This window comes from Echinops telfairi, unplaced genomic scaffold (genome assembly GCF_000313985.2).
Source record: "Echinops telfairi isolate 266 unplaced genomic scaffold, ASM31398v2 ScPeMD7_3;HRSCAF=10, whole genome shotgun sequence".
NCBI lineage: Eukaryota > Metazoa > Chordata > Mammalia > Afrosoricida > Tenrecidae > Echinops > Echinops telfairi.
Window position 1 is genome coordinate 36,214,546 of NW_022103899.1, and position 11,095 is coordinate 36,225,640.

An 11,095-nucleotide genomic window follows, 5' to 3' on the forward strand; every position below is an offset into this window, starting at 1 on the left:
AACTGCTTTGGGGTTTTAAATGGCAGCTGCGTTAGAAGGGACCTCCTCTAGAGTCCTGCCCTCTATGCCAAGGTTCAGATGACTTGAAAAGACCTCATATGTCATTCTGTTCTGGGATCATCACATTACAGTTGGGCCTGTTCTTGAACTCTATTAAAGACTCATTTCTTGCGCGTTGTTTTTTCAGAAATAATACAGTTGATCCCAGCAGGGAATGGGTTTGAACACCTTTTCCCACCACACTTTCTCAATTTCTTGACATTATCAGTGGGTTTATTCTTTTGTTCCTGTTACCACTATGGTGGCTGCCAGTCTTAGTTTCCTAATTTCTGTAGCTCTAGTCATTAGAGCTAATGATTAGCTCTCCTGCCTATTAGAATCTAATAGGCAGGAGAGCTGATAGTTCTTACTAGAATGCTCTTACTGGTTCTTGTTTTCTACCTTTTCAATCATGTAATGGCTTGACTCCGGAGAATCTGCTAAAATTTCCACAACCTTATGATCTGGAGAAAATCATGGACGATTCCATTATATGTAGTAGCAACTCTAGTCGAGGGATCTTAAAGAATTCAAGGTCAGGGGCTGTGGAAAGGATAATTGCATATTATAGTTTAGGAAGTATCTGACTCATCAGAGTCTGTAGGTAGTGCAAATCATTAACATGCTGGGTCACTAACCAAAAGGTTGGAGATTCAGTTCCACTCAGGGGTGCCTGAGAAGAAAGGCCTGTCAATCTGCTGCAGAAAACTCAGCCACTGAAACGCCGATGGAGCACAGTTCTACTGTGACACATGGGAGACCATAGTCAGTCGGAGTCAACGTCACAGCAACTGCACGAGTGATTGGTTGACAAGGAGATTTCATGGTAACTTACCTGAGAATAGGGAGCAATTTCCTCCCCAAAGTATTGTTGGAAAAGATCAGACCTAGGATGGCCACCAAAATTTAGATAATAAAGCTTCTACAGCTTTAGAAAAGCTCACTGGCTCAGAGGATATTGGACATGAATATCCTCTGATATTCTGCTTCAGCAGATGTTTTATGGGTGTTGGTCATACAAACCACGGAGGCTTCGTCCATTGTTGTATTTGTTAGTGGCTGTGGAGTCAGTCGATTGGGACATCGGACAATCCCATCTGCTCAGACTAGAACCATAGGGTTTTCAAAACTGACTTTTCAAAAGCAGCGCATCAGGCCTGTCTTCTGAGGCACCTCTGGGTGGGTTAGAACATCTACCTTTTGGTTAAGTTTCCCATATTGAACCATTTGTGTCAGGGCAGATGTATACTTTCCACATTTAAAGACCTATCTGTCACTTTTTGTGGAACAAAATTTGCAAGTAGTGAAAAGAATGTCATAGGGTCTTGTATCTCAAAATAGGAGCCAAATGTTTTCAAGTTAGCAGTACTGAGATGAACACATCTTCATACGTAGATGGACTTTGTGAGATATTATTAGGAAATGAGGGTTAATAGAACAACTTAAATGCTTTGAACATAAGGGGGAAATGGATGGTAGGAACACGGGTGGAAATTTGAAACATTTGATAATTATATAATTGGAGTCTCATAATTTTTGAGATATAAATCAAACCCATTAGATCAGAATGTATTTTCTTTATGTTCTTTTAAGTCTTTTACATGTATAATTGTTTAAGATGAATTAGCTATGCTTATTATTGAGGATTAGTAGAGATGAGGGATACTTCAAAAAATTCATGGAAAAATGGAATGCACAGATAATTAAATATTTTCATGAACTTTTAAAACTAGTCCTATATAAGAGTTCTCAATAAGCCTACACCCAAACCCAAACTCACAGCCATCAAATTGATTCCCACTCATGGATGATTCCCACCTATAAGCACAGTAGAAGGGTCCCTGTGGGTTTCTGAGACTGTAAATCTTTAGGAGAGCAGAAGGCCTCTGCTTCCCCCTACAAAGCAGCTGCTGGGTTTGAACCAGCCACCCTTGTGTTGAACAGCCCAACACTACACCAGCAGGCTTCAGCAACAGACATAGGTGATTCAAGTTTCACTTTGATGTTTTCAGGAGAGTCACAATTAAACAGAAAAAAAAATCAACTCACTGCAATCGAGTCAATCCCGACTCACAGCGTCCCGGTAGGGAAGGATCAAACTGCCCCGTGGGTTTCTGAGACTGCCACTCTTTACAGGTGTAGGAAACCTCATCTTTCTCCAGTGGAGCGGCTGGTGGTTTCAAACTGCCCACCTTGTGGTTAGCATCCTAATGACTAACCACTATGCTCCCAGGCTCCTTGCTCAGGAGAGCTAGTAAATATTAAATAATAGAAAACAAACCCTTCAACGTTCCACTACTGGATACAATGCCTATTTTTATTATTTTTCAAAAGACAGTCATACTTTTGTAGATGTATATACAATTATCAATTTGTACAAAATATGTTGAATCCTCAGGGATATCATTTTCAAAGTTATATTTATGGTTTGAATATTCCTAATCACTTTAGTATTATTCATCATTATTGTTAATAATGATGTACCATCATTATTAAATTGTAATTTGTAGCCTCTTGTCAAACTATTTCATGCTAGTCTTTCTCCATTTAATTATATTTAATACATACAAAATAAAAATTTAGATTGTTTTGGTACCTACTGAGGATCGAAGTAAACATTCTGAATGGTTTCATTGACATATAATTAACAAATCCATGGTTTAATTATATTAAAAGGAGTTATACAATAATCACCACAATCTATTTTAGAACATTTTCTTTATTCTTATACCCATCATTATTAGGTCCTTATTACCCCTAACCCATCTACCATAACCCTAAGGAACTATTATTTTGGTTACTGTCTCAATAGATTGACTTATTCTGGATTTCATGTAAATAAAGTCATACCAAAAACCCCGAAAATGACAGCAAAACAAAACACAGATAAACCTCGATCCAAGTGAAAGCCGAAGGTAATAGAAACTAGAACAAATTAAAAATGGGAAAGCAAATAATATGCAAAAATTTAACCTAACTATATCTACCTAACTATAATCTGCTTTTCAACTCATTCTGCCTGAGGACAAGAGTATTCACATCTCTGGTGAATGAGTGCAGGGAATTCAATGGAGCTTAATCCCCATGGGGCTGCTGTAAATGGAATTTGGGTTTTTACCATTATCCATAGCCTTCTGTAAACTGGTTGTGAGGTATTTTAAGCTCTGATAAAATTTCTTCCTCTGATTTTGGAATGTAATACATATAATCCTTGGATCACACTGACTGGTGTACTCCTTCTTAGTGGACGTAGCTGATGCCTCGTAGATGGATGCTTACATTAAGTCAAGCCTTCAGACTCCAGATGCTGTTCATTTGGATACCAGGACTCCTTGATTTATTCACTACACTTTTCGATAGCATCCCTGCCTTCAGTGATCAAAGTTATCACTTAAGCAAATCATTGGTAACAGTAGAAAGAGCATTCTAAAGAAGACACTGTAGTTTAAAAGTTAGCGGACCCAGATTCTGTGCTCATAGACTAATTTCAAAATGCTATTTATCCCAGATACAACTTTTTAAACAACAAAATTTCCCCCAGGCATCTCTTCCTTGGATGATAGAAAGTTGAGCTAGTTTGCGTTCTGAACAAAGGCATGGTGTGGCTCTAGTAAAGCTCAACTGATTTTGCATTTTGTTTGCTGTGTCATGATTTGGTTTGCTTTACAGATTAGAAAGTCTCTTCTGTCTGCAATGCTCTCCTCTCTTCTCTGCCTCTTAGAAATTAAATCTCAAGATAGTGAAAATATTGCTACTAGGGTTCTGGTTTATGCCTGGGTTTATTCCAAACAAAACATGCTTCAACATATCTCTTCAGTTAGTAGGTGGCAGCGAGCTGACGCCAGGAGGTTATGACAACTGTTTGGGGGACTCCAGGGGGATGATCTTGGTAGATTTCCTTGAAGTGCACAGAAAAATCATGGGTACATATCATGAAGCGTTCTAAGAATATTGAAAATAGGATCGGTGAGGGAAAAGTCTAGGAAAGTTGCACCGAAGGGAAATCCTAAGAGAATGTTCTGGGAACACCTTACTTCATCCACCCTAAAGACCTAATCGGCCCCTCAGACTTCTCTCTGTTCCTCAAACTCCCAGGACATTTAATAAGCATGTCCTGGGAATCCCTTCAAGGAGGCCAAGACTGTCATGTTGATGGGGTGTGTATCTAAGATCGAAAAATTCTCCGGGAACGGTCAGAGCAAGGGAAACATTGCCTTCAGACATGTAGACATTTCCAAAGAGGAAATGTGGGGAAAGAAGAGCTTCACATTTTGATACTTCCATTTAATAAAGTTTCCATGATCTTGTAGCCATACTTTTTGACTTAATCTTGGATTTTCCAAAGCCCTGCTGAAACCCCTTCTTAAAAGAACCCTTCCTTCACTCCTTCGTCGCTATCACTTGCCCCCAGTTGACCCCAACACAGTGTCCTTGCACGAAACAGAACAAAATGTCACTGGTCTGGAACCAACTTCAGAATCATCGGTATGTTTGAGTTCGTTTTTGGGTAGGACCTTCCAATTTAGGAGGCTTATCTCCGGATGCTTTAGGGGACAATATTATATTGTGAGGATTTTCTCTGGTTCATTTTGGAAGCAGACTTCCAAGCTTGCCTTCCTCATCGGTCTTAGTCCTCAAGGACTGAAAGCTGTCCCCGCTGGCTAGCTCCGCTGGTTGTTGCCATGAGAGCATCACAGCTTCCACCATCAAACGACATGAAGTCACCGCAGGACAGCGCACGATGGATGGTTGTGTCTCTCTTTTGTCCATTGCCTTTCTTCCAGGTGTCTGATGAACATTCCTAGCTGTAAACTGTGAGAAGTAGAGTAGGAACTTTGTTCCTGATGACGCATACCTAGGTCGGGGGTGGACCTGCCCTAACTTCTGCCGCCCAGAGTGAAGCACAGTTGCCTGGCACTATTCCAGATCAATGGCACAATTTCTGCACGGAGGTAATCTCCTTCTGAGCAGCCAGGTACACAGCACTTTGCTCACTCCAGCGAAAATTAAAATATAAACTGATACCAAGGGCTCAAGTGGAAAGCAAATGTTTTGAGAATGATGAGGGAAACAAATGTACAAAAGTGCTTGACACCATGATGTATGTCTGGATTGTGATAAGAGTTGTATGAGCCCCCAATAAAATGATTTAAAAAAAGAAAGAAAATGAAAATATAAAATTAATTGAGATACGTTTTTCATTTTCAGGGAACATTTCCTTTTCTGACTTCAGCTCACTGTATAATGTATAACTAGTATAATTTTAAATTTAACTAGTATACTTGAAGTCATTGATAACTTTTTAATTGTACTTTTGCCCTCCAAATTCTGATTGGGATGAAAAAGAAATTACAGAAGTCGATGTAGAAACAAACTGTTCAAGATCCTGTTTTCAAAAAAAAAAAAAAGAGATCCCGTTTTCACAGAAAAACCATTTCAGCATGAAGAGGAGCAGAAGAAAGTGTAGGATCAGCAGACTAAATATAACCCTTCCCACAATTCCCATGAGTCAGATGGTGCTGAGTACCGGGGAATCATGCAGCAACTTCTGAAGACAACTTGCCAGGGGTTCATTTGCAGCTTTCAAAGGTCGGAGGCTAAATTTGGCACTGGCACTTTGTGGGTGCCTCGTCTTGCAAAGACTTTATTCTCTTTAAAATGAAAAGGGTCCTGTGTTATTAGTTGGGGGACATATCTGTTCCTTTCCAAAATGAATTGCGTTTTGCATGGACATCATTCAGTTGTGTATAATAAAATGCGTGATATAACTCTAGAGAAAGTTACTGAATGCCCTTTAATATCTTTTCGCTTCACTCCACCTGTTCTACAGTACAGATATTTGATAGAGGAAACCTCATACCAATAACTAGAAATAGTCTTAAGTAAATGTTATTTGTTCCTCAGGCTATATTCATATGGAAAATGTCTGACACTCAAGTTGTATTAAAATTAATTTGTAATGTTGAGGGAGCAGAATACAAACAATAAACTTTAAAATTATGTGTGAAAAACTTAGAACATATGAATATCTACAACTATTTCTTCTAATGCAATATTGATTACATAATGCTCTTTTCCTAGTTCATTACACTAGTTAAGATGATACTTTTAACCAAGTGACATTATTCGTCTATATATCACTCCAGTGGATGATTGGTTGAGATTTCCAGTTTATATCACACTATTCATTTTGCAAACAAAATAGAGATTACACATTGAAATGTAAAGATTAAGCTTGATGTCGGTGTATTTAATTACACCAAAATTATTTTAAAATTTACTGTTTCCTTATATTCAAAGCTTCTTTTGATTGTGGTGAATGTATATACACATAGATATAATTAGACATTTGCCATTTTAGCATTTTTCACATGTATAGTTCAGTGACATTAATTCTGTTCATCATGTTGTACAGCCATCAGATTGACCCATTTCCTTTAACAGAGATTCAATGCTTCCGAAGTAGGACTCTCCTTTACCCCACCCTCCTATCTCTGGTCTGTTTCCTATGATCATGAAGCCAAATTTGGCTCTTTGAGACCCGTAGAAGCAGACTGCCCCATGTTCTCCCTTGAGTTGGGACTACTCACATGTCACTTACAGCCAAAGGATTTAGCCATTGTGACACCAGGGTATCTACTCTGCTGATTACTATTGAACTTTCATCTTGTACATTTGCCTACCAACACATCTTTTTTTAACATCATGCTCCATCCCGTTTACAGCTCTGAAGTCAAGGAACTGGAGCAAAGGGACCAGGAGTCTTTCTCGGTCCTTATATTCTGCCTCTTGTAAACAAGGACCTTCAAACTGCAAGCAATAAATTATAGAATCTCTAAACTGGAGAACCGATTCCTGAGGATTTCAGAAGACTCCGTGAACTGGCTCTGTTGTGTGCTTGTCACCCCCTCTTCTGGTTGCATGGGGATGTGCAGGGGAACCTAAGAGCCATACTACCCACGTAGCACAGTTAAAAATAAAGAAGGGCACCTTTACACATTCCTAGAAATAACATTTTAATACAGAAGAGGTGGCTTAGCATATTGGTTAGCACACTTGATTCTGGATTTGATCTGCTAGGTTAGATCTTCACTCCATCGCTTAATACAAGCGATCCTGGACCAAATCAAGTCAGGTGTCACAACGTATACTGTATCCCACAATTTTTCTCTTCTGAGTGTCCAGTAGTGAGTAGGTGTACTTAGGAACACTAAGTTGCCATTCCATGCATTTCATTGAAAAATTCAATCCCAAATGCGAGATTTGTGACTGGGTCAAGTTTCTGTCAATGCATTTTGTACCTTTACCACTTTCTGTAATGTCACCTGCAGTATGAGGGGTGACCTGATTGCGTAGTGATTGTAGCAAGGATTACAACGGAAGCAACACACTGAGAAATACACTGAAGGCCCATCACCCTCAGCAATGATGGCATGCCAGCAGAGGCATGCAGCATGCAGCACTGTCATTGACACAGTGAAGATCCTTTAAAAATCTAGGCTCATCATCATCTGATTACTTATTTAGTTACTTACCTGAGTTACATTTGAGACAAGAAATTTTATATCTTTCATTTACACCTATAATTGTATTTATGGTGACTTTTAATTCCCGTACTAGATTCTGTCAGAAATTTGTGTGTGTGTGTTGCTTTAAGATAGTGTGCTTAACACTGGAGATCCCCTTGCAGAGGGGTCTCGGGGAGGAGATGAGCCAGTCAGGGTGCGATGTAACAATGATGAGAAATACAACCTTCCTCTAGTTCCTAAAGGTTTCCTCCCCGCTCCCACTACCATGACTCGAATTCGATCTTGCAAGACTGGCTAGACCAGAGGAGGTACACTGGTACAGATAGGAACTGAAAATACAGGGAATCCAGGACGGATGAGCCCTATAGGACTAGTGGTGTGAGTGGCAAAACAGGGAGGGTAAAGGGAGAATGGGTAGGAAAGAGGGAACCGATTACATGGAACTGTGTGTGACCTCCTCCCTGGGGGACAGACAACCAAAAAGTGGATGAAGGGAGAGGTCGGACAGGGCAAGATATGACAAAATACCCATTTATAAACTATCAAGGGCTCATGCGGGAGGGGGGAGCGGGGAGGGAGGGGAAAAATGAGGACCTAATGTCGGGGGTTTAAATGGAGAGAAAATGTTTTGAGAAACGATGTACAAATGTGCTTTACACAATTGATGTGTGTATGGATTGGGATAACAGTTGTATGAGCCCCTAATAAAATGTTAAAAAAGAGAAAAAAGAAAAAAGAAAAAAAAAAAGATAGTGTGCTTAGAACCACCCAAGACAGTACCTTTCATTATTGAAATATCCACAATACTTATGTTTGAAAGAATAAACTCATTGCCATTGAGTTGATTCCATCACTTTGCAACCCTGTAGAACAGGGTAGAACCATCCCTCGGGCTTCCCAGACTATAGTATTTACAGGAGTAGCAAGTCTCTAGTGTGGAGCAGCTGGTGGTTTTGAACTGCTGACCTGGGGGTTAGCAGCCCAATGCATGGCCCATGCAGTCACCAGGTCTCCTTGAGAAGAATGCTTAGGAAAATCCATGTGAGAAGGGCATTAGAACAGAATGTCCTAATTAACTATTGCTCTAATCATACTACCACACAAGGATGGCACATTTAAGTTTTGGTATTACTCCAAGTGTAAAAGACCCTTAGATTTCCAATCAGATATAATTTATGACAGAACGTTTACAATCCAATTAAGTTTTGTTCTTTATGGAGTTTCCAGAACTGTAATGAACATATATAACAGCTCTATTAATTTCCTTAAAGTTCATTTTTCTCTCTGCTTAAAAAAGTGCAGAGCTTGTATGAGATAATATATCTCGAGACAGTTTTAAGTGATTAAAAGCATCATAATATGGAATGTTTTAAAATACATTTCAATTAGCCTTCTTACTAGGTTGAAATTAACTTTTATAAAATGTTCCGTTGCAGCACATTTTTGGCTCCGCTAAAATACCATAAAGATGTACTGGTCTCACCTAAATGAATGCAAATCATTAGGAGCAGTATGGTTCTTTTACAAAAATATATTAGTTTCAATTATGTGATATTCTTTTCCTTTAGAAATAGGCCCCATGAAGGAAAGATAAAGGTCAATTTCCTCAAGATCCACTTATTTATTTTTGATTTATGTCCCTTATCAGGAACTACCACATCTTTCCCTCCTCAAGGAAATACTGAAAGCATTCCTTAGACGATCCTGCGTGCATGCTTCTTCCTAAACAGTCATTCAGAATACTTGAAAACCAATGTTAGAGCACGATCTTTCCAATTTCTTCAACTATGGTTTCAGGTACCTGCAAATTCGATGTCTGTGGTGATCTACTTCCCTGACACCGAGACATAACATTTCGTACTTAAAGGGAATGCTATGAAAAATACAAATGTAATTCACTTCATCATGCACATCTAAGGGTGACCAAATTCAGCATTTACTTTAAGGACCTTAAAACAATCAACGATTATACTAATAAAGTCAACGAAATGTTTGCTTATAGGTCCCCATCATCGCCGCAAGTAAACATTGCTGACCATATTCAGATTTCTGGCCTGAGTGAAAAGATGGCCTCACAGGCACTTGCCCCTTCAGCTCTCCATATTAGGTAAGGTCCTTAGACCCAGGTTTTCACGCTGACATTTGGACCAATCAGAGGCCCGTGGATGAGGAGAAGGTGCACACTTGTGGGACCACATCGAAGAGAGGTGACAGGCACATCCATGCTGTCATTTTACCCAGAAACAGATGAGCTTTTGACAGCGGGGAACTTAGATCACAGCAAAGTGGTGACACAACACTATCACGCTCTCTTTAGTTCAATATGAGCATGCGCATGCTCAAGGACACAAGCTAAAAGCCGTCTATCTACCCAACACGTTTTACAGGGGTTTCCAGTTAGTTTCATTTGGCAGTAGCTCACAAATTCAGAATTAGATATTGTAGGTAAATAAACAAGATGACAGTTATAGTCACTGAAATCCTTAAGCGCATAATTTTCTGCCCTGAGAACCCATGTCATGGTGTATGAAATTTTATTAGGCAAAGCTGGAGGGAATTGGCTTGAATTTCACTAATCTTCTCTTTTGCAGATGAAGTAGAACAGCTGTCAAAGAAAAGACAGTCATGACAACTGGATCATCATCTGTTTCTAAACTTCTGGAAGCAAGGAGAGTTCAATTTTCCTTTTGAAATCGTGTCAAATGAAGTCATTCCGTTTCCACATAAGGTTTCTTTTTATGGTTAACCAAAAACCCATCACGACTTCAATCTACAAGTGCAACTCCTTTAACACCTATACACATTGCACTTAAAAAGAATTTCTTCTTACTTTTCCCTTTGACAATTTAGGGAAAATAGAAAGCAAAGATAAAACGAGTCAGCAGAGGTCCCCACATCCAGTACATTCTCATACTATTTTCACTGGAATCATATGTTAGAGGTGCTTTTTTCCCCTCCCCCAATCCAGCAGTGCACCTAGCACAGGGGTACTGTTTTCTCTCCGTGGAGAACATACCCCCCTTGCAAGTTCCTAGAGTTCTTTGCTGTTGAGAGGCGTTTCAGTGACCAAACAATTCATCCACGTAGTTACCTTAATAGCAGAGAGGTCAATTTTTTCTTCCTTTTTGACGGGGGCAGGTGCAGGGGCAGGTGCAGGAGCAGGTGCTGGGGCAGCGGCTGCAGGCTTCTTCACGTCCTTCTTTGGGGCCATTTTGTGCAAAAGGACTAGGGGACAACAGAGAAGGTGCTTCTCCAAGAGAACCTGTCACAATGATCCTTGGAAGAGGAGTGGCGGTGCACTTGATCCACAGCCCAGCGTCTTGAAGGTGGACCCAGGGTGATAAATGGTATAAGAGCATGCATATATACTTCACTTAGTGCCTAACAGAATCTTGACACAAGCGGCTGGATTGGACAGTTCTCTAGGCAAGGGGGCTGGCATTCCGGCTCAGACTATAAATGGAATCTAAAGGGTCAGAGCCTCATCAATTTTTTTAAACTCCCCTGGCTTTTTCTTTTTCTCCTTC

At 39.8% G+C, this 11,095-nt stretch overlaps 1 protein-coding gene across 1 annotated transcript in view; it reads right to left on the bottom strand.

Moving 5' to 3' along the window:
• Positions 1–10,779, bottom strand: part of MYL1 (myosin light chain 1) — a 22,206-nt gene extending 11,427 nt beyond the window's left edge. Inside the window, exon 1 of the mRNA XM_004701583.4 lies at positions 10,660–10,779. Within this exon, the coding sequence (XP_004701640.1) occupies positions 10,660–10,779 (120 nt within the window). The remainder of the gene's footprint in view (positions 1–10,659) is intronic.
• Between the last annotated feature and the right edge of the window lie 316 nt (positions 10,780–11,095).